The following is a 24,177-nucleotide window of genomic DNA, read 5'->3' on the forward strand; positions in this document are numbered from 1 at the left end:
AGCTAACAGCTATTCTGCCAAAACACTTGCTAAGTGTGAAGGCAATGCTTCGCACATCTGATACCAATCGCTTTGGCATGGCTGAGACACATCTGGTTCCCAGCTTTCCTCACCTCAGAGTTTGAAGAGTGCCAGAAGCCAGCAGGGCTCTCCCAGGACACCCAGCCCACACATCGCCGTAGAACAAAGCTGTGCTGTTTTCCTCCAGCCAAGGACAACCTCTTTCAATGAAAGGAAAAGGTGTGCAAGTCAAACTTCCATCACAGTATCCCCAGTCCCACAGACGGCTTCTGTTTTAAACCCTCCTGGACTTAGCCACCTCCTCCTGGCTCCAGCATCACCACAATGGTGTGCACACAGTGAAAAATCACTCCCACTGGGAGACATTAGCTGCAGCAGAAGCTGTTTGAGGTATGTTGCTCATATGCCTCTGGTTCTCTGTCCCCATTTCTCTGGAGCTTGTGCTCACTGTGATTTTGTGCCACAAGGCGTGAGAAGTGGGCAGCGAGTCCAAGGAGGTGCAGGGCTCCTGTATGCTGCCCTTGGGACAAAACATATCCACACTCTTTGCACACCCCACGTGGAGTACATATGGCTGACAAACCTGAGCTCTGAGTACAGCACACAGCTCCCTGCCCAGCAGCTGACAAGACAGATGCTTCAGAGAAAGCAAAGAAAGAACACAACACACTTGAATAAGTAATACCAGCACAGAGCAGGGCGCTAAGGTGAAATCCTTCCTCCTCCTGGGCTCATGGTGCTGCGGTGACTCTGCCATCCAGCCTGTGCTGAAGGGACATTCAGGTGACTTCGCTCTCTGGCCTCCCATAAACGTCAGAGCATGAAAGCCTGTGCAGCTCCCAGCAGGTGCTGCTGGAGCTGGTTGTTCCTGCGGGGAAGGCAGGCACTGGGCACTGCAGGAGCTCACTGGCTTCAGGCCGAGGCTGCCTGGGCAGGAGGCAGCACCAGCAGCACCGGCTTTGGGCAGAGCACATCACTGTCTGTTCTCTCACGCCAGACAAGCAGCTGCCACATGAACAGGATGGCCAGTCACTTGACACTGAACAAGGGACTTTACTGCCCAGAAAAGCAGTCTGTTTGCCTCTCACGGCACAATGAGAGAGCCCTGGCATATGGCCGGGCACCAGTGAAAGAGCACAAAAGCAAGGATGATTTTAGCCAGCTTCATGTCTGTCATTCCCTTTGTGCTGCCATGTTTCTAAAACTGGATGTTGTTATTTAGCCCTACCCCTGTAACCTCGGCAGCTCTACGATGTGAGATGAACATTTTATGTTCATAAAACTGGGAGACTGGCAGGAAAATGAGTCACACTGCCAATTCTGGGAGCTGTCTCTGGGGTTGCCAGCAGACACAAATGTGCTGCAGCCCCTTCCAGCCCAGGATGTCCTATGGGCTGTTGGTACTTCCAAAGTCAGGCCATTCCTCTCTCCTCTTGGCTTCACTTGCTCGATCCCCTTCAAGCGCCTCTCTAACGTGCTGCCATGCCACTGTGCCAAACACGACCATCTTTCACCCTTCTCTGCACCAACACCCAGGAAAGTAAATGGTATAAAAGAGCATTTCTGGGAAGGTTTCTGTCAGGTGAACAGCAAACACGCACCCCAGGCTGAAACACAGACACCTTGTTGCAGAATTTCAATGAAGACAAACAAACATTGAGACACGACAATAACCAACGCTTTCTGAGAAGAAAGTGCCAGAAGGCAGCAAAACAGAGCTCTGGAAATTTGTACTTGGGCTCGGTGTCCTGCTGGCAGATCAGGGCCCACCAGGTGTGCTGCATGAGGTAGCTGGACAGTCCTAGGTCACAAGAGTGGACATGTGGCCTTCGCTGTTGTATAGTGCAACGGGAAAGGGGGAAGTGGGCTTGTGCTGAGCTTAGGCAAGGAGTGCGTCAATGTCCCATACTGAGGTGAATGTATCCCCCAGTTTAAGCTTACTGGATGACTGCATGGGCACTAGAGCAGCTGGCCAGCCAGAGGCAAGAGACCTGGGCAGAGAAATACCGCACGTACCTCCGAAACCCCATTCTGGGGGACAGCAGCTGAATCACAGAGACATCTTTGCTGAAGGCTGTGTCGTCTCTCCCAAGCACTTTGGTGTTTCATTAAACAGCAAGCAGCTTATATGCAATGTCTCTGAAAGAAATGTTATACGGGAATGATTTAAAGCATTAGCAAAAAGCAAATGAGTACATTTGAAATGTATTTCCCAAACAGATCTAGTCCTCTAAAAGAACTGCAGGAAGGATTGCTCTCATATTTATCCCCATGAAATTGAAATGCTATCACTATAAACATAATATTTGTAGTCTGTTGGCCCAGTACTACGGGAAAACACAGCAGTCACTACTCTATGCTTTATAGTACTCTCATGTTTTGTGGTTAAATTGGCTCCTACATAGGTCTTGGCCATGGTGATGGATTATATCCGTTGAAGAAATGTCATTAACAGACAGGGTGACTTCTAGAGTAAGAGGACAGATCTGTGTCTGTATAAGGAAACAGCGCTCTTATCATATGCAAGGTTATTACAAACACATCTGCCGCACAGCTTTTCAAAATAAACCTTTTGAGACTATTTTTTTAGGCAGGAAATGTGACAATAAACAAAACAACACAGCTACAAAACAGTATCCATAAATCAATGACACACATCTTTTGACTGCCACAGTGAATTTAGAAGCTGTGTTTTCCAAAGCTCATTCAGAGTTAATGTACATCCTGGTAAGACAGAAGGTTTCAGCAACGCCAGTAATGTATCTGCTCCTTTTTTAACTTAAAAAAACAATTAAAACCTTAACTGAAAAGGTGTTTTTTTCTGTAGCCTTGGAAGTGTTAAAACAAATAGAAGTATCAATATATTTTTTTAGATGCCACTACACAGTCAGAAATAAAAAATGATGACAATGGATTTTCCAAGGCAAAATATGAGTCTGCATCATGAAGGTAAGAAACACAGAATTACATACAAATCAAACTGGCAACATATGATCATTGGCAGATGGCAACGTCAATGTTAGCTTGGGGAGGCACTCTGCTTACGGATTAATGGAGCAGGCGAATGAATAATTGCTTTCAGAAAATTTGCAGTAAAACGTCAGATATGTCCTTGTGTTCTTAAAGGCTGTAAAAGATTTTAAATCCTTTATCTGTCATCTGAGAAAAATTTTGTAATTACAAGAGACATTTTGTCAGCTTCATAAACAAGAAAGCATTGTAGGTTATGTCCAAACCCTGACAGTACAGATGTGATATTTAAAATTATATTTTTACATTAGACAAAGACTGCCCAGTTGCAAGTTTTATGGATGACAAAAACAAGAGGATGGAGACACTTTCAGTGACTAAAATTCAGACTTTTTTCACAGCATGCTAAACAGTATTTTATGACAAAATGCTCTTATACTCGAACAATTGTAATTTATATGCACCAAAATGTGACACTGCCTTTACCAAAGGTTAAGATGTAACAAAGAATAGATTAAAAAATCTTTGATCATAAATGTAAGTCTTACTTTAAAAGCAGAGCAAAAAAGCTGGGACTGGATCTTATTTATTTTCCCATATTAAGACTGAGAAGTATGGCTGAAGCTTTTTCTGAGTATGAAGTGTGTGCTTGAGAGAAACACATGGTACGCTGAGGGAAACATTTCCTGGAATGCCACTTAAAGGCAAGCCTTGGCCATGTAACGAAGTTTTCTCATAGCAGCTCTTGCACAAGAAGGTGGGGGGGAGAAGTGATGTGATTGCCAGGGAAGAAAACTACCCCAAGTTCCTGAAAATTCACCAGACATGACAGAAGGTTTTGCTAGGAAGTCCCCACACCATTACACATGCTGCAGCGACACTTGAGGGAGGAGGTTCATAAGCCCTCGGTCATGAACCAGTTACCTGTTTCCCCTTCACCAGCAGCCCTCCCTCCAAGGCCAGAGCAGACCCTTTCCCGCAGCCGTCCTGGCAGACTCCAGCACCTTCCCCTGCCCTCCCTGTAGCCTCCCTTACCTTTGGGCCACGTGTCCCTGAAGAACGGGGCAGCTCGTCGCTCTCCAGGTCACCAATGCACCGCTCATCAGTCACTGCCAGGTGGCCTCTCCCATTCCACCTCTCTTTGCTGCAGGGCACCCGCCACAACCCCTCTTCCTCCAGGTTTCTGCTCAGGTTCCGGGCAGTACAGCCACAGACTGTGGAGCTCCTCCTGCTCTCAACCAGACCCAACACCGCTGCCTAGAACGACCCGACCCCCAAGTCTCTCATAAGACATTACTTATAGCTTAGCATTGTTACCTTACAAATTGTTTATTGTATATAAATCAAATAAACCCAAGGCTGTACTGTATCAAATAATAATAATAAAAAAATATTTTCCAAATATATAAATACATCTAGAAATTAGGCTTTCTTTTGAAGTGTTGTGTCCAGTTTGCTGAGTGAGACTCTTTGCAGACTCAGAACTGCCAGAACAGAGAAAAGTCAGACGATGTCATAAAAGTAAATAAATACAAGATGGTAATTTAGGGTCTAAGAGTTCTCCAGGTGTCCCAGACAGTTTACTACCAAAGATCAGTCCAGTTTGAAAATGAGACAGATCAAGGAAGTGGGTTTAGATCAGGTTATGAGAAGTGCTTAAGAAACCCACTGGCCACTATAACACTGTCTTTTTAAAAACATCTCTGTCAAGGGCATAGTCAAGCTACAATACCAAGGTAAAACAATGCTTTGGAAATGGAGCAGATGACATCGTTAGCACAGATCCCAGCATGCAAGTGAACATACACAGCTGAACGTTCAACAGTTTTCACATGACATCTGGTGTCAGAGGGCACTTTGGGGAGCCATCACAAATAGACTAGAAAAAACACCTCCACTGTTCTGCAGCCACTTCTGGAACACAGATTTATGAGTTTTACCAGAGACCACAAATTGAATCAAGGACAGAAGAGACGCACACAATGCTCCTCCCTGCCTTAACAATCAGCAGGAAAATCATATGGTGAAAAAAAGAAGATTGAAGTCACTGGGGTCTTAATACTCAAGTGCTTTACACAAAGGAAAGGGGACTGGCTGGGATGGGTTATTCTACTCAATACTGGAACTTGAAGGGTGAAGTAGGTCACAGCCCAAGACCAGGGCAAAGGCCTTGGCAAGAGTCACTGGAGGAAGCACCTGCTTCCAGAAGCACCAAGAGGAAGAAAAGTTGGGGACCTACTAGAAAAATGGAAAGACAAGAAAAGACAAAAAAAAAATGGAAAGTCAAGAAAATGTACAGGAGGAAAATCGTGGGATAGAAAGAGGCTCCGGAAAGAGGAGTTTGTGCAACTCCGAGGAAGGCCGGGAAGAAAAGCTCAGCTCAGATCCATTCTGCAGCATGTCATCTGGGCAGCGGGCCACAAGGAGGAGCAGTGCACCCACTGATCACACCATCACTGACAGCACCAGCCTGCAATAGGGTTTCCACCTTACGAAGAAGGCCTCCATGTACAGAATTTTCAGGATGGAGGAGTGGGCTCCGTTCAGTATCGTTTCCTCCGTCTTTTGTTCCCCTTTCCTTTCTGCTCCTTCTCTTTCCGTGCTGCAGCTGTGGTAAAGGTGATGCAGTGAGCATCCAAAAAGTCCAGCAGCTTTGCCTTGGCAATCTTAATGCCGTTCAGTTTCAGCTCTGCATGCAGCACAGCCAGCTCAATCGGCTCATAGAAGAGAATCTTGCGGTACAGGGCTGGGTTTGAACGGATGTAGCACCTCACTGCCTCCAGCTTTTCTTCTTCCCGAGCTGCTGCCTGAGATGCTGGAACCTCTTCTTCTTCTTCTTCTTCAGATGCAAATGCACAGGCCTCAAATTCTTTCACAAAAGAACTGAAATCAAGATCAAATAGACCAGAAATCAAAGAAAGAGCAAGTCATATCAAGGACAGGACCAGAGCTCCCCAAGTACCTGGTGGCCAGCCCTTGAGACTACCTTCTGCAGGATCATAGACCAACACCAGCACCCACAACGTGAGCGAAGAAGAACACGGCATGTGTTCTGCAAACTCCCCCATCCCAGCCATGCCAGCTCTGGTCCTGCTCAGCCAGCCCCAAGGCTGTCTGGCATTCCTTGCTCCTGATCCACAGCACCTACTGCGGCCGTACTGTGGCAGCCTGTGCTGAGTCGTGCTGTGCTCTCCTTTCCCTACTCTAGCTGCAGTCTCTCAGTCAGCGCTTTGAGTACTCCTTGTGGTAACTTGCAGAGTTGTTCTGACCAGCCATGACAGATGTGGGCCTTTCCCATGTGCAGTCTCAGCCACAAACACTTTCAAGCTCTGAGAATAGCCCACTGGGAATTAAACTAAAAAACACAAAATCTGTTTCTTTCATAGGACTGTGATGACCTTCAAATAACAAACCCAAGGAGGCAGCAAGGCCCCTTTCAAGCCACATCGACACTCACCTCTGCCATGTTCTTAGCTCATCTCTGTCCTGCACCATTGTTTTGTTTAGCATTTTGTTTCCCTACCTCTGTGAACCAAAAGAGATGTCGCTGCCATCCCCTGAAGAAGTTGTAGACTTCTGAGATGTTGACAGCATCAGGTCTTCACCATCATCTGCCAGAGACCATCCCTCAGGAGATACAGCTGACCTTGTCTGCTCTTTGGCTCCTTCTGGGTGATGTGTCATTTCAGTTCCCTGCTTGGGGGCTGCACAGCCTTTTTCAGGGGGTCCAACAAGGTCATCACCAGCCCTTCCCACAGTGGGCACTGAAGAAGCCGTAGCAACTTGCTTCCTTTTGCTCGCAGCCCTCGAGGCTTTGGGACGCTTTCCACCTGTGGTTTGTGCTGCCTTTGACTGCCTACAGCGTTTGGCAGGGGACTTCTGCGGGGGAGGCTGGGAGGATGGGATTTCATCTTCAAAGTCAGAGTCCACATCCCGGTGAGTATACTGGAATATCTCCTTCAGCTTCAACACCATCTGGCGCTTTGGGAGAGGACGAACTCCAAATCTGAAAGAGAAAGGTGGGAGCTTAGGCTAAGATAAATCACAGAATCATGCTGCAGCCTTCCACTGTCACAGCTTAGGAAGGTGCTCACACCAGGAATTCCAGTGGTTCACTGGAAGAGTGTGATATGACCTCAAAAAACAGTGACTGGAGTTTCACCAAGGCTTCCCTTTCAGTCCACGAGCTTTCTTTCACACTACCTGTCAGCAAGTTTTTGCTCAAAGAGATGTACTCAAGTGGGTAATGCTAACCTTTTCAACTCCTTCTTCAGCTGTGGGGTCTCCATCATGGAGTAAGCTGGCATTGGTGTCACTGGAGTCCTGGGAGACTGGTTGCTCTCCTGACAGGCAGGTTCTGCAGCAGGATGAAATTACCATGATCAGACTTAGCACAGAAAGCACTTAAAATGGCTGATAGCTTCCCCCCACCTATATCTGGTGGCAGATATTCTAATAATGCATAATAATTAAGTAGTACTACTTTTCTGCAAGCTCTTTTACTTACTACTTACCTTCATATTGGACTCAACAGTCAATGCCTTTCTTTTTCTAGACTGGGACACTTGGTTTTTACTGACTTTAAAATGGAAAACAGCTTAAATCAAGACATAAGCCAGGTCTAGAACAAGCAATTCTTGCAAGGCAGTGAAAAAAGTATGTTTACTGAATTCTGTAAAGTAGTTCTGCTCTCAGGAAGGAAATGTCATGAGAGACTTGACGAAGAAGAAACTGAGCAAGTCGAACTTCGGGGATCCTGAGTTAGACCCGGATTTAATGATACCTATTTACTGACATTGTAAAGCACAGTCAGTCTCACAGGTCGTGTTCTAAGCACCTGTTAAACTACTCACTTAGTATGGCACAATATTTTAATTAGATACTATGAGATCAATTATTGGTCTTAGGTGGAAGGAACCATGCAAGTGCAACACAGGTAAAATACGAATCCTTTTAAGTTCTTGAGACCAAAGAGGTTATGTCAGCATTTCAAGTACTGTCAGGCATTCAAGAAGGCTCAACTCCTGCAGATCCCAGTGCAAGCCGGTGGCAAAGACGGGAAGAGTGCTGTGGCTCTCAGCCTTACGTGTGCCCTGTGACCCTTCTCTGCACCCTGCACTCAGGGTATCTGATGGGCACTCAGAAGGCTGTTACAAGGGCCAGAACCAGCAAACAGAAGGCAGCACATGTCAAAACAACCATGCATCAGCAGAGTTTGGCAGGAAAGCATGCATGAAGCAAACCCACAGGCAGGGATAGGCACTCACCTCCAGCTGGCCTCAATACACGGAAACCCTCTGCAGCCTGTGCTAGCTGCATCTTGTTGCTTACCAGAAATCCTCACATAAGCACAAGCATCACTTTGCGAACGCATTAAAAGTAAAAGACTGTACAGAACACCCACTACTACAGGGAACAAATATCGACCAGCATGCAAGCTGAAGGTTCCTTTTTGTTTTGGTTAGTGGTGTTTTTTTTGTTTGTTTGTTTTTTTATTCCAGGTACCTGGAGTTTCTGCAACAAGTACTATCACTATCAAAGAACCAGCACAAATAAAACACAAGTGGGAATGCTCCAAGAATCTCTCATTTAGGTATGTTCTCCCCAACACCAGATGACCCTACCTTCTTTGTGCCTGGCCCTGGCAACTACTTCAGATTAGAAGGCCAAAAGCCCTTTCAACATATCAAGTGAACAACAGGTGGGATGACCACTTAAAATGAAAACAATTTAATGTAGTTCAGTGAATCTGGTATCAATACAAGCTCTTACCAGGAGTCTTTACAGGATTTGCATCTGCTGCAGCTGACACCCTCTGCGACAGAGGAAGCATCTCTGGAAATTCATCTTCCTCTTCTTCTCCATCCCAATCATCCCAGATTTTGGAGTTCAGGTAACTTGGTCTACTGCCCACTGATGTACAAGCCTCAATAGGACTCTTTTCAAGACAGAAGAAAGTTGTTCTTCTGCCAGCAGGATTTCCTTGAAGAGGAGTACTGCCCTTAATTTCCTGTGCTTGGTCTGGGCTCCCCCACTGGTCATGTGAAGAGCCAGGTTTGGGACTGCTGGCAGCTCTGGTGTTTGCACGGCCAACCTGTTTGGAGCCCTGGCTGTTACCTCTGACTGGTGACAGATACTCGACAGGCCAGCACTCACCAACAGGAACTGGGGGTTCATCACTAAGCAAGACACTACTGCTCAAAGAAGCTATACTTATTTCCTTCTCCCCCTCACTGTCCTCCACCTCAACCACGCTGATGTTTGTTTTATCTTCCAATGACTGCTCATGGCCAGGAGGCACAGATTTGGACAAAAAGGAGGTATTAGCACATTTGCTTTTCATGTTGGTGTGGCCAGGGGAGAGGAGAATGGCATCCACTGCAGAAACTGGTGGGGATTTCTCAGAAGATGATTCTGCTTCTGGGCTGACGGAAGGATTCCTTTCACTGACTGAGTTCTCCAGAGGCAAATGTTTGTCTGACAATGCTGATTCAGAAACTTTTTCTAAATTTCTATCCATTTCATGGTTACTGAAAGAAGCTGCTAGGCTTCTTGTGCTGGCTTTAGGTCCTGTATTCTCTGAAGAGTTAATACTTGTGACATGAGTCTGTGTTGAGAAATTTCTGCTTTTGGTCAGAACTGGTGTGTCTGGCACTATCCAGGAGCTGTCTGTACCTGAAGAAACTTCATGGAGCCTTTTTTCAGGGCTCAGGTCTGGACTCTGCTTGCCCTCTGTACAACCATCTGCTTGGCTGCTGAGAGGCAATTCAGTGGACATCTTTACACCATTACTTATATGCACCTTTTCTGTAATGACACATGAGACTTGTGTTGATTTCTGCTCTGTTTCAGTGACTGATGAGTTATATTCAGGTTTTGGTATCTCAGGACCTTGTTCTATATTTGTACATTTCAGTTGCCCAGAGACTTCCATTTCCTTCAGAGCAGAGCCTGACTCTGGTGACTTCTTGTCTTCTTGTAACTCCGTTTCATCATCAGAAGATAAAACAATAACATCACGCTTCTCATTCCCCTGAGCTGCAGGATCTTGAGTTCTGATAACCGGTGATGACAGCACTGGGACATTCATATGCTTGTTTAAGTCAGTGTGGGGAAGCTCTGCTGGAGAAATTGTGTTCTCGTTTCCTGATGCAGTATCCAGCTCATTAGCTTTCTGAAAGAGTATTTCGTTAGATGGGAATGATTTTTTCTTTTTATTTTGCTTTAATGCTGACACATGTTCTCTGGCAAGCTTTCTGTCCGATTTTGGAGACACAGGTGAAGAGCCGACAGCAGGAAAAAGGGGCACATAAGCTTTGAAAGGAGAACCGTACAAAGAGTTTCTACGTGGAGAGAGGTCTTTTTGTGATTTGCTGTTCAGAAGAGAATCATTAATATCAACATGTTTTTCACAGAGAGTCTTTTCTGATTCTTTAATACCTTCTTTCATCGGGGAAGGCTCAGAGTAATCTCCCTGAGTTGCAGAAAATAAGTGTTCATAATTTTCATTTACATTAGTATCATTGTGGAAGCTAGAAAACTGTTTTTCACAGTGACTTTCCCCTTCTACATCACATGAGACCTGAGATGACTCGGAATCCTTCCCACCATCACATCTCCTAACGGTCTCTCCTTCATTAGTGGTGGCATCATGGGATGCTACATCCCACTTTTGAGGTTCACTGTGGTGAGGCACAAAAGGGATCTGTGCAACATTCACTCTTTTGCATCTATTTATATTCTGCATTTTCTCTTTTTGTGCAGACAAGTCACATTTAGATCTTTCCACATCATTGTCATCCCTCAGGTCTTTGAAGCTGTTACTTATTGAAGCAGATTCAGACCTCTTTACTTCTTCCTCCTCCATCTGCTGGTTCATACCTAGGGCTGCCTCAGTGTCACTGCACGTGCTGCAGTCTGTTCCCTCACTCAATTCTGTTTCACGTTGAACTATCTTTCTCTGAGTCGCAGCAAACTCATAGATTTCCTCCAGCTCCTGTTCACCCACCCCATCGTCATCTTCTTTCTCACATTCAGGGTTCAGGACAGCTGCTTCTTCCTCATCTTCACCCACCCATACTGACTTCAATAGGTCTTGGAAGTTCTCAGCTCTGTCCTCACAATCTTTGTCATCCCTCACAGAGATCAGATCATCTTCTGAATCCACTCCAGAAGACACCTGGCTCTCTCCAGTGTTATTTTCACACTCTGCTATCAGCTCCCTCACACCAAACCTGCAAGGATATAATAGTAATGTTAATACTTTCCTCTTCCAGTATTTCTCCACCATTTGGCTGCCTGATCACTTGTGAGCCTTGTGAAGAACCTGCATGAGGATCTTGGTTTCCTAACATACACAAGCTCCAGTGTACTCCTAAAATTCGGAATTCCCTTTACCAGGTGTCACTCACATGAAAGCACCAGGTTCAGTTTTCCTTCTTTTACGTATGAGATTCAATGGCTATACCACTACACTGAAACCCCTTTGCCAATAGCACTGGTGGAAGTCCCATGGCATGGCAGGGGCTGGATGCCTGTTATGTGCAAGCTTCATGGCTTTTTGGTGTGACAGGGCACCTCTCTACATACATATTGTCAAGACCCAACCATCCACATCTCAGTTGCTCCTATTTCAAACTCTTTACTTAACGTGTGTCTAGGTTCATGACCGAGAGCACAGCTGATAAAACACATTAGCAAAACACATCCAATACATTCTGCAAGCGTTCTTTAGATTACACGTGTCAATAGTGCAATGCTTTACGAATCACACATCTTGATGATGTGTGTAGACACGTAGACACACTTGTCATCATTGACAACATCATCTGTCAATGAAAAGGTCCAGGCAAAACTCCTGGCAAAAGTGGGCTAGGCTTATACTGAAAATAGGAAATCTCACACGGATATAACCTGAAGAGAGTCATGGAAAAGATGGGGGTAGGATGCTGTTATGTTCAGGTTTCACTTAAGATGTAAGCAGAGGACTACGGAAGTTGTAAGCTGCTAAAAAAAACAATGGAAGATCTCAGGTTGGGGTCATGGCTGAAAGCAGGGAAGGACCCAAAACACGTTCACAGTACAAACCTGGCAGCCAGAGCCCCGACCTGGGGCAACATCCCAGCAGGGATACCAGCATCAGCAGCATAAAGGTATCGCAGGAACGCACAGGCCGCCTCTCCTGTCACGTCACTCAGCAGTACACGGTGCGTCTGCGCGTTCCCATCCTCCTCCACTAAGAACCCTTCCCTGTGAACCTGGGGTAAGAGGAAAGCAAACAAAGTCCATTTGCTGTTAACGGAACAGCAACATTAATGTTCTTATTCCTATCAGATTACTCCTTTCCTTCACCAAAGGCTTGGCCTAGGACCAGGACCTGATGCCTCTGAAGGAAGCTAAAATGACCAGTTATGTAGAGCTTCAGATGAACAGGCTATTTCCTTCCTGACCCTAGAGCTGTTAGCTTATACAAAAGTTTTTAGTCACACATATAAGAGATGGTCTTAGAGTTCTCCGGTCAGTTTTGAAATGCAGTTACTGCCCAGAGCACAAATTGGGAGTTATCTACACCTTTCTTACGAGAGAGCTTCCTCTGATCTGTCTTGAATTTACCTTCATTTGATACACTGCCAAAATTCTAGTTCTCCTGGTGTCTCACAGGAAAAGAGACATCGTATAAACACTACCTCACTGAACTGGACCGTTGTCTGTGTGGGTCCAACTTGATCTCAGGTTTTGCTGAAAATGCTTCTTCAATTCAGTAAGGTGTCACTTCCTTTGTAGCCAAATCATGTAATGTGCTATCTGAAAATCTGTCCAGAGTCAGGGGACATCATGCAACAGAAAGCATGAGCTCCAAAGCCATCTCTGATTCATTTCTTTCTCATTGTTACTCAAAAGCTGCAACAAATAAGAGCACCTATACAGAAAATAAATGTGAAACATTGCTTTGCAGGTAGGGACTTACTGGAAAACAACTCTCTGCAAGAATAAAAAACACAGCATGGGGGCCAATCTCACAACCGCAGTCACGCAAATGATTTCTGCCCATGAAAGCAGTCGTAGGGAATGGTGAAGCCAGATAGTGTTGCAGGGAAAAAGTAATAGAATCTCGCTAACACATTGTTTTTAAAATCCTGTGTGTTGTGGGCACAGGCATCTTTGCTAGTGGTTGAGAAGATCCCTTAATAAATTTCGCATTAAGACCACTGTATGGCATATATGAGCCTGCTTTTTCCTTTCCCCAACTCTCGTGGACCCCTTAGAAATGGCTTGAGGCACCTTGTGTAGGAAATGCTGCCAACATACATGAGGATAAAACTAATTCCAGTGTTTCCAAAAGGGCAGCTCTTACGAAAAGCTTCTTTTGTTAGGAAGCTGATTGCATGGACTGGTGACAACTCTGTGAAAGAGCAGAATTCAAATCCTAGGTTCACTGCCTTTCACCATGCCGACAGGAGGCTGCAAAGGAGCAGGCTGGGAACTATTCAACCCAAAATGTTTCTGGGAACATAGGAACTATTCACTACTCTTGCAGAACACACAGTTCAGTGCAGCTTCCTCCAAAGCAACTGTGAGAGTGACAAAACCTCTATGCAGGCAATTTTCAAGTACTGCCCAGAATTCCTCTACTCTGCATTCAAGCTTTGCAGCCTAGGTGGAAGGCAGGACACACCAAGATAGACAAGGCAATCTGCACTTGTACAGGTACAAAAATTCAAGGGCAAAGAGCACATAGGAAGTTTTTTCCATTGCTCACAGGCAGAATGCAAAGAAGGATCCTTGCCTCCCCATCATCTCCCCACATAAAGTACTACATTTTCCACCACTTTGTCAGGATTCTGGCTTCCTGAGACAAAAAAAAACAAAACACTACATGTCCAGAGGCACTTGTCATTAGGCCCAGCAGCACTCTGCGCTGATCCTGCAGCAGCACTGATTGTAGGTGTGAGCAGTCTGGGCTTTACTGAATCAGAAGAGAAAAGTGTATCAACAGTACTTACAACCTGAACGGCCTGTGGACACCGTGCATACAACACAAACATGTGGGCATAAATGACTTCCCCAGAGTCCACCTGGAACTGCACGTCACTGAAGTGGGGGTTGTTGACCATTGCACTGAAATCTTCAGCCAGCAACCTGAGGGAGGACTAGAACACGGAAGTAACACAAAGACAAAAGTTATATTACAGCTGTCAGACATTTTCCTAACAAATAAGGAGGGAGAAACCCAGTTGGTCAGTATTGCTTTATTGTGGGCCCCAGCCTGGATGCACTGCCATTGCCTTCTGCAGATGATCAGCAGCCATATCAACTCAAGGTCTTCCATAAGACAAACAACGCAGACAAGTCTGTCAGACATCTCTGGGGTTGCTTTCCTCCCCCTCCTTTCTACTTTTTCACAAACTCGCAATTGTGAAGAACAGGCAGCCATGCTGTATTCTACTCTACTTGCATTACAGCACATTATCACCATCAGATCTTTGCCACACCGTTTCCTGATGTGGTCTAGCCACTGCCTACAGTTGGCCTCTTGATCTGCTGCCATCCACCACATTTTTAGGAAGCTGTAGTTTCCACTTTGATTGACTTGAACTCAATTCACTGTAATTATAGTAAGAGGAAAGAGGATGACTCAGGGGTGGGGTAACGAGCCTTTCTTTTCTTGTTCACTGGCTGGCAGTGACAGCTGAGAGCAGCTCTGCAGCAAGGGGCCCACACAGAATAAAACTAATGTAGGTGTCTAGTTCAAAGGAACTTCTGTGCTTGCTATGGAAACTCTTTTTGAAAATTTCACTCAAAACAAACAAACAACAACAACAACAAGAAAACAAACAATTTCTATTGCAATTCTAGAACCCCTTGCTGGAATTTTGGGGAGGGCTTGTTGCCTGAGCTACCTGTGACTGGTTAATGGTGATAGTAAGGTGAAGCCTGGGGTATGCTGCCAAAGACAGCAGCGATATACATCGTTTCTGCTCTGGAGCTGCTCCCAGTAAAACCCAATCCAGGCAATCCTCTAAAGACTCAGATCCCTCTAGGCAAGTGTTGTGCCTCGGGAGGTGGCCAGCGTGAAATACTCTCAGCTCATGTTGAGAGGCTGTCTGACTGTAAGTGAAAAACAGTTTATACATAATGCAATAGTCAGCGACCTTGTGCTTTTTGAACCTACTGCAGAGCTGACGAAATGCAAGTTTTATTCTAGCAAACATCTGCATGAGATGCAGTTCCATCTGGACAGCACAGCTCTTTATTTTATTAGCAGGTTTCCACATTAGCTCAGTGGACTGTGGAAGCCCAACCTTTCTACTTGCTCCAGCATGTGTTTGCAGGCAGCCAATACTAATTAGCACTGAAACAGCAGCACACACCAGAACACGTCTTCCAGGTCTTCATAGGTGGGCTAGGGAAGACTGCGTGTCATGGCAGTGGTGTGGACTGATCTCCAAGGGGAAGACAGGAAGCTCAGTCTGGAAACTAATCTGATGTTTCTTGTTTTCTTATTCTTGGCAGGTAGGATACCTGCAAGACAGTACCTCAGGAAGCCAGCAAACAGACTCCTGATGCTGAGCTCCAGGCAACAAGCCCAGAACAGCTTTCCTGCTGATGCTAAAATTACAAGTCAAGAATGGGGAAATTAAATAAGACTAGAAAATTCCTGGCTGCACCATTCTCTGTGCAAAGCGAACGGATTGGTCCAAAGACAGTTCCAAGTGGGTATGTGCTCCTGTCAGAGAGCACACCAAGACACTCCCTCCTACCGAGGAGGCCAGCTAGACTGGACTCCACAGATGTGACAAGGCTCTTAAGCATGGGTGGGGGAGGTGTGCTACTGATGCAGCGGATGTATTTGCTCTACATGGTTACCACTGCCGTGCTCATATAAAGCACAAATCTCTTCAGCAAGACTTCGTTTGCTCAGCAATCATGAATCATAGAATCAAACCAAATGGGAACAAATGGTCATTCCGTTATCGCTGGTAGCAACTGAGTTCCAACAACAGTATCAAAACAGTCTCTGTATCGCTAAAGGCCTTTGTTTTAATGTACACAGAAGTTTATAAAACAAGATTCTCTTTCTACTAAGGATATTTTTAATACCTTTAAAGAATATCTAGAGCTTCTGTAACAAGTAGCTGGGATGCCCATATTTAGTACTGATTCGCACCTCAAAGATTTGTCTTCTTTCAGAAGTCTCTTAATTCTATATGCACAACATGAAATTGCCTTCTCAAGGCATCAAAATTTACCTTGCACCAAATTCTACTGCCTTTCATGGCACGATCATTTATTATCAAACCAAAGACAGTAAGTTTCACCCAGATAAAGTGGATGACCCCCCTAATAGGATGAGTTAGGGTTTTTTTATATGCACTTTAATTGAAGAAAACTGATTATACATCCATAGGAGAAAGGAGAGGTGCATCCAGGGTAAGATGTGATTTACGTAACACTACTGGCTTGATAAAAATCATCTGTGACCTTCTAGCCTATGGTCTTCACCTAGTCACCATAGAGCACACTGACTGTTAATTAGTTCCTTTGATATGTGTTCCCACAATTGAGAATTTTATGTTCTAAATCCTTTTGCTGCTAATGCGATCTTCTAAGAAGCGCTCACCTTCCATGGACCTCAGAGCATTCCACCTCATCTGCCAGGCTTTTCTGTCTAAAACTTTAGTGCAAGTCAGTCAGTCCTTGCAAGGATTCTCTCTTCCATTGCTTGGCATGGTGTGGGGAGGAAGATGACAGAAGAGGAGCAGCTCCATGCAGAACCACCCAAAGCAGCTGGGTATGCGAGCCTGGATGAAGCACCAGGCAACTCCGTCTCTCCTGGACTCTAGCTAACACTCTCTGAGGTTGCCTGGGAATTAAAGCAGAGTGCCACCTACTGCAGTGCAGCTACAGCCCTGGTCCCTATCCCAAATATTCTTTGTGCTATAATAACTGTATATAACCGTTTAACTTGATTCTCTTTACATAAATGATGCACAGTTTGGCTTTATGTTACCCGCCATTTTAAAACATCTCATCAGGTGGGACAAGTACTGAAAAATTCACAGCCCTACTTGCAGACATCAAATAAATACCATGTCTGTTGATCTCACCTGTGCCCATGATGATTCCTGAGTGATTGTGAACCTTAAGCACCTCTTTGTTTCCACAGAAAGGAATGCAAAATATTGCATTCTTCTATGAATTGCACAAATGTGACAGCTTCTTTTTTACAGTAGTAAGCAAATACAAAAAAAGCACACAAAAAAAGATTGTCCTTACTCTCTTACAGCTGCTTGTCAGGAATCTCTTCTCTTTGAGTGCTGGGACAAAACCAGTATGTGGAGAGTCACTGGAAGTCAGTTCTTTTCCTCAAAGAAGAAAAAGTACATCGCGGATCATGTACAACTTCCTCATCAGACAGAGTGATGTACAAACTGCTAACAGGATCCCTGCCACAACGGCTCCCTGAGACAACTGCTATAGTCAGCCTGACTGGGTTGAAAGCTCAGCCTCTCTCCCTCTTGGCTTTTTTGGAGGGGTGTGGCTCTGGGCTGTGACAGCCTGTGGGTCCTTGAGTACCGTTCAGTCATGAGCGGCACCAATCTGCAGCAGATCTGTGTGTGCCATAATCACCCAGATCAAGAACTGCTGACTGCAGCATGCTTCTCCACTTCACATCTCAGTTTCCCTCCAGTGAGAAAAAAAAACTAGGGCACAGTGCAGGATGGGGCACACCATGGCCTCTCTATCAGCCAGGCAGAATGCATCTTGGATCTGCATTTCAACTTAGAATAAATGCTCATGGGCCCTGGTGCTCAAAGGCAGCCAGTGAAATCAGTTTTGCACAGCCCGAGCCCTGTGGAAGTCTATACAGTGCACAGAACACGATGTGGAGCGACAGAAGGAATTCAGGTCTTCAGAAATGGATTCACTTGCATTAGTGTCTGCATGGTGGCTTTTCTGCCCCTGGGCTGCTTTATACACACAATATACATTTATGTGTAGAAATGATTTCCCTCCCCCAGGAAGTTATATCTTCAGCGAAAACCCACGAGTAGTTTTATAGGACCAGCAATCATTTGCTGCAGCTTAGTAGGGGAAGAGGAATATTATACCCAAGTGAAAACACAGACAGACAGGTGATCTTATCAACCATGTTCTGTTTCACAAGCGACTAGAAGACACACAGTACTTTCTGCTAAATGGCTAGGCCATTTTAAGGGATATCATTGACCTTAAAATGTGTAGTTGTGCACCACACGCAACTATGACTGGAGAGGTTAGAGTAGCCCAGGGAGGAATTCTAATTTTGTTTTTTTTTTTTTTAGCTTCTGTATAGGTACAGATAAACTTCAGGTTTATGTACCAATGTACCAACATAAAATCATCCTTCTTGCACCTCTCTTTCACCCAATTGTCTCAAGACGCAAAAAGACAGTGCACATAAGAGTGTCCAAATAGCTGGTATGAACATTTTGGCCCAGTCCTTAGACATGTCTGGGCTCCATCCTGGCAAAAAAAAAACCACAACTTTTAATAACTTTAAGAGAATTTAAAACTAAAATTTATTATCTGCTGTCTGGGAGTTCTCTTTGATGCTGGGATATATTAACCACTTTAGAAATGTCAGTTTCACTGTAACTAAAGTTTACAGCAGAAAAATGTCCTGTCCCCCCCAGTATCACCTCCTGGATCAACTTCAACATCCTGGGGGTAATGTCATGGCTCTCCTAACTTAGTACAGCATAAATCTGGCTCTGTGTAGCTGAAGGGACTTAGGGACAGGGCTCACAAAGCTGCCAGAATTTACCTGATTGCTCTGCTGCTTGAATGTGGTCAACATCAAGGTTCCACTGAGTAAGGGTAAGTCCTTCCTTGGCCAGCTCAACTAGGTTCTGCAGGTTCTGAACGTCCTTCTGGCTGTGAGATAAAAACTGCTCATCTTCTTCAGGGCCTGACTTGAATTCATCAGAAGTTTGGTCTCTGACCTTTATGCAAGTGGGATCATGAGAACTGAGGTCAGGCTGAATTTGCTGAGATACTTCTGGTTGATCGGATCCTTCTGATGGCAGAACATTGTCTGGCTTATGATTCTGATCAAAAAGGGGGGAAAAAGATACCAATAAATTAGGTCTTGTTGTATGTATTTGCAGAGCTCAGAATACTTTCTCTAGTTCATACTTTCAAAACATCTAGTAAAGAATTGCAGAATGTTCCCTGGGCTTCTGAGGCAAAAGCTCTCTGTAGTTTTATGAAGGACTCTCCAAAGAAAAGACAGCTCTAAAGAGAAAAAGAAAAAAGGAAACTACAATAGAAAATGCAGAAAAGGTGGTTTCACCAGGAGCATGCCTGTGCAGGCAACTGGCAAGTAGGGACAGAGGAGAGTGGAACTGTTCCCACTCCAATATCTACATATTTCATTAAAGCTGGGGCACCTGGCAACAGCTGCAGCTGAAGCTGTCCAGGTGCTTCTGTTCAGAGATCTAAAACATTTTTGCAGTCACGTGTAACAAAAATCAAACTTTCACCTGTGAGTTGATATTTTCCAGATTTGTTCTATTTCCCAACAAAAACAGTTTTGTTTGTTTATTTCTAAGTAGAAATAGAATTTTAGAAATAGAGATGTAGCCATTTCTTGGAATGGAAGGAATCAGATGGGAAAACACATTGTTGCCAGAACTTTAAAGGCCTTCTCACTTTTATTTTTAAACTTTTCTGGCAGTTTTTTCTTTGACCAAAAGGTCAAAGATCTTCATAGAATGGAGCCCCTCTGCTACAGCCCTAGTTGGGGATAAGCCAATGAAAAGCTCTGGGATTTGACTAAGGAAAAAGTATTAAACAAAGTACCTACATATGCACAGTAGTTTTTGAACAGAAGCACAAAACAATCCTTCCAGAAAGCAGTGAGGGAAGGAAGAGAAGTGATACCTGTCTTTTCAGAGAGCAAGTATGTAATAAGATGAGAGATTAAAAGACCTTTGTCTCCTTCTGTAGGAACTTTTAATAAAAAATACAGAACACTGAAAGAGGCAGGAAATCCAGATGAAAAACAGAACGAAACAGTGGAACTGAAAATAGGATCAAAGCTCTTGTGCCAAGAGCCTGTGGGATGCACAGAGCAAGCCTGAAGTGCAAATAGTTCACAACTGTGGGCACTCCCACCTTCTCCTCTGTGAAAGGCAGAAGTATCAGTCTTCAGTTTAAACTTTTCACCCAGTTCCTTGCTGTCTGAGTACAGCACAGAATCATACCATATCCCAAGTTGGAAGGGACCCACAAGGATCACTGAGTCCAACTCCTGGCTCCACACAGGACCACCCAAAAATCAGACCATGTCTGAGAGTGTTGTCCAAACACTTCTTGAATTCCACCAGGCTCGGTGCCATGACCACTGCCCTGGGCAGCCTGTCCCAGTGCCCGACCACCCTCTTGCTGCAGAACCCTTCCCTATCACTCAGCCTGACCCTCCCCTGTCCCAGCTCCATGCCATTCCCTTGGGTCCTGTCGCTGTCCCCAGAGAGCAGAGCTCAGCGCCTGCCCCTCCGCTCCCCTCGTGAGGGAGCTGCAGACCGCCATGAGGCCTCCCCTCGGCCTGCCCTGCTCTGGGCTGAATGAACCAAGGGACCTCAGCCACTCCTCACACGTCTTGCCCTCCAGACCCTTCACCATCTTCACTGCCCTTCTTTGGGCACTCTCTAACAGTTTTACGCCCTTCTCATATTGTGGTGCCCAAACCTGCATGCAGTGCTTGAGATGAGGCCGCACCAATGCAAAGTGCAGGATGTGGGCAAGGCTCATGTCAGCACTGGAGAAAAGTGCCAAGATGGAACACGTGAGCCAGGCTGCTGTAAACACAGACAAGCTAGTGGAAAAATGACTGGGATGCAGACCCTTCACTCAGTACCGTTCCCACCCATTTTATTTTCTGAAAGGTCAAGGAATAGCATGGCAACACAAGCCTTGGTCTCGTCTCCAAAAGCAAGAAGTGAAAGTTCAAGATCATAAAACCTAACTGGGTAAGACAAGGGGACAACAGTACAGGAGCAGTGAGCATGCAAAGGGTCACTCTTTAAATACCAAGTGATGAAACAGAAGAGTTGCAGGGCAAAGGAGCTAGGCACATACATACCAGAGCAAGGTCAAAAGTGTCCCACCTGCACAGGCTTCCAAGGTACAATCGGAGGGGTTAATCCAGCAGTGTAGAATAATTCAGGGTCACAAGGTCCTGTGAGAGCACTGATATTCCACAAAAAGCAGTCCCTGCTTTTGGGCAGTGGCAAGAGCCAGGCTGCTTTCCCAGATTCATTCTCCAAAATCCTGCTAGAGGGAAGCTGAGGGGTGGGAGGGAATTCAGCCTCTTCTACAAGCAGCATAGCTACCCGTTCTTGGATCCTTTTGCGGGCCTTCTCTGGGTCCTGAAGTAGTAATGGCGGAGGTGTACTTGGGCCTCTTTTACGCCGTTTTTTATCTTTAAAAAGAAAAGGAAGAGGAACCCAGATAAACAAATGGCTGAACACACAGGGCTCCTTCAAGTGTTGTAGTCAGTGGTGACCAAAACGCAGCTACAAGCTGAACACAGCTCTTAGGATTCCTGCAAGGAGTCTGAAGCCTCATATTGCCCCTGTTGGAGAAATTAACTCCAGAAAAGACTGATTCCTGCTTGCACTGCTCTGCTGTCTGTTGGAAGATGTCACATCTCTACAAAAAGTGACTATTGTGGAAGCAACTGCTATTTACGTAGCCTACCTCCTAGACCCACAGAACAGCGCCTATGGGTTTTGACTAGATCCTGGTGCTTCAGAAAAAAGAGAGAAGGGAAAAAAAAAAAACAACAACTATGAAGGACTCTTTTGTGTCCTGGTCACTGATGATAATGAATCACAGCCCACACGACCACTGCACAGCTATTATTTGGCAATCCTGTATCTTACTAGATTTGTCTTACTAACGCCCGACCCCTAATCCAACTGGCAGGAGGAGACCTAAGCAGGGTTGTGAAGAGTAAAGTCCCCCCTCTATACAGCATGCAACACTCTCCACTGGCAGTTATCTTCCATTCTAAACCCTTTTTGCACACGGAAATGGTAAAACACATGCTCAATGGCATGTAATATATGCAGGTCCACTCTAGAAAGAAAACAGAGACAAAAGAGACAAGGCTGAAAAAGCTGCATTGATCCAGGCTGCAGCAGGATGAGTAAGAAAAAATCTACTGCAAGAGAAATAACTATGATCTTTTCGTGTAATTTCTTTTCAGTTTCACAGCTTACAAAAAACAACAGCTCATCTAAAGAATATTTTACAGTTTCAAAACAACCAATCAGTGGAAAAAAAGCATCAGATTCATAAGGGATTTCACTAAAAACCATGGACATGCCACAACCTTTCTTGACTGTATGCGGATTTTGCGTATTGCTAAGCTCTGACAGCTTAAATAAAACAGAAACTGGGCTGTCTTCCGTCCTGTACCCAACAGGAAAGTTCAAGTGCAGAACAGGCTAAGTTACATTACTTCTCCAATAACACAGCCTTTGACACTAACTCACTTTAACACATACCTGATCCTGGCTTCCATTTGATTGGCAAAGCAGCCACTGGTTTCACGTTTGTAACTGATTTTGCCTGTTCCTGCTTTTCCTGCTCCAACAGGGAGCGTGACATTGCCATAGCAACCAGCAAATCTTCATCCTTAGTTTCCATTTTGGCCCTCTTCTGCTTGTTCTTTGAGTCCTCTTTGGAGGAGCCTTTTCGCTTTGACCTGCTTGGTTGATTGCTGAAATACAAGAATGCAGCAGGAAGCCCAAGTTATTGTGACTGGATCAGAGACAAGAAACACTGAGCATTCCAGAGAAGCTGCTCTGCTTCCACAGAGAGATTCCCATATCCGGGATAATGAGAAGCTATTTGCGGTGCCTTCTTCCCCAGCAGAGAGCAAAAGATTCCTTAGCACCCATGGAATTTAGAGCAATTTTGAGAAAATCTTATTTTGAAAAGGTAAGAACACAAGACCACAACAGTGACATAAGTTGTGTGTGTTTTTTAAACATCTGCGATCTCTATCCTAAATGCTTTAAAAATGCGTATCAAAGGGGAAGAAAATAAAGTTGAAGCAGGGCAAAAACAAGATCGCCAAAAAATGCTCTCCCAGTCTCTGTTTCCTTAGTGTACAGGCGACAGTCCCTTCTCAGCACAAAGGGACTTACGAGCCCTCCTACAGATTCAGTCAGGCACAACTTGCTGTACTCTGAAGATTCTGTTCAAATCCAAGACAACAGATGCAGCTCTGCACCTAGCACGTTTCAAAACATCAGGTCTGCTTCCTCCTTGGCTCGAGGTGTGAAGCGCATACATCCACTACAGCCACGAGCTGAATAGCTGAGCCATTGGCAAGACAGATGCTCGGGAGAGACTGCATACACTCGTACTACGTGTTCTGCTTAATAAGCTCAAACACACCGTTCAGCTTTACTGCGTAATTGCCTCACGGAGCACATATATTTCTGACAAAACAGTGTAAAGTTATTTACTCTCCATTTTGCCCCTGCCTGATGATTTTTAAAGTCATCCACTACCTGACCACTCCTGAAGGAAAACAACGTATTTTGTTCCAGCTAACTGCCACACTCTCCTCTCGTGGTACTGGGTCATGGCTCTGCTTGACATTCTTTGGACTTGGGGGCCCCCAGCATGCGAGTCTGCCTTGCTTCTACAGTTCTTTCCCAGGAACGCAGGGTCAAGTTCTCTCAGGACAAAGACAGTAATCAGCATATTTTATTTTCACCAGCTTACCTGGGAAACTGTAGAGGTGCATCACCAAGCGTGGACACCTGCAACTGCACTGCCTGAAGAAGCATCTTAGGGGGAACATCCATCTCGACAGCACAGCGCTTCAAGTGACTGACTCGGCTCTGGGGGGTTTGGAATTGCTTCCCACAGATGGGACATTCAGGGACCAGTGGTTTGCTGGAGGATGACATCTGCGCATCTTCCATCTCATCCAGACACCTGTGAGACGATGGCAAAACTTTAAGGCTATCCATGCTAAGATTTAAGCCTTACTAAAGAAAAGGAAGCACAACCATCTCTGATATCTGCAACAGGCAAAGAAACATCCCCTGAAGAAATAAGTATTATGTACCCACTGCTGTGATGGATATGACATGTAACAGATACACAGAATTACAGCCT

At 45.1% G+C, this 24,177-nt stretch overlaps 1 protein-coding gene across 3 annotated transcripts in view; it reads right to left on the bottom strand.

Moving 5' to 3' along the window:
* Window positions 1–4,236: 4,236 nt before the first annotated feature.
* The window catches only part of SLX4 (SLX4 structure-specific endonuclease subunit), a 32,238-nt gene continuing 12,297 nt past the window's right edge, over window positions 4,237–24,177 (bottom strand). For 2 of the 3 annotated variants that reach the window (XM_035549077.2, XM_035549078.2), the window contains exons 6-16: window positions 23,779–23,994; window positions 22,548–22,762; window positions 21,144–21,457; window positions 18,800–19,082; window positions 17,269–17,357; window positions 13,995–14,141; window positions 12,079–12,248; window positions 8,764–11,225; window positions 7,246–7,348; window positions 6,515–6,997; window positions 4,237–5,874 (exon numbers count right to left, since the gene is read on the bottom strand). In XM_035549077.2, the coding sequence (XP_035404970.1) occupies window positions 5,535–5,874; window positions 6,515–6,997; window positions 7,246–7,348; window positions 8,764–11,225; window positions 12,079–12,248; window positions 13,995–14,141; window positions 17,269–17,357; window positions 18,800–19,082; window positions 21,144–21,457; window positions 22,548–22,762; window positions 23,779–23,994 (4,822 nt within the window). In that variant the 3' untranslated portion in view covers window positions 4,237–5,534. Of the gene's footprint in view, window positions 5,875–6,514; window positions 6,998–7,245; window positions 7,349–7,665; window positions 7,782–8,763; window positions 11,226–12,078; window positions 12,249–13,994; window positions 14,142–17,268; window positions 17,358–18,799; window positions 19,083–21,143; window positions 21,458–22,547; window positions 22,763–23,778; window positions 23,995–24,177 lie in introns of those variants that run through there. The other variant, XM_035549079.2, reaches the window with a different exon arrangement.

The sequence above is a fragment of the Cygnus atratus genome, chromosome 15 (genome assembly GCF_013377495.2).
Source record: "Cygnus atratus isolate AKBS03 ecotype Queensland, Australia chromosome 15, CAtr_DNAZoo_HiC_assembly, whole genome shotgun sequence".
Taxonomy (NCBI): Eukaryota; Metazoa; Chordata; class Aves; order Anseriformes; family Anatidae; genus Cygnus; species Cygnus atratus.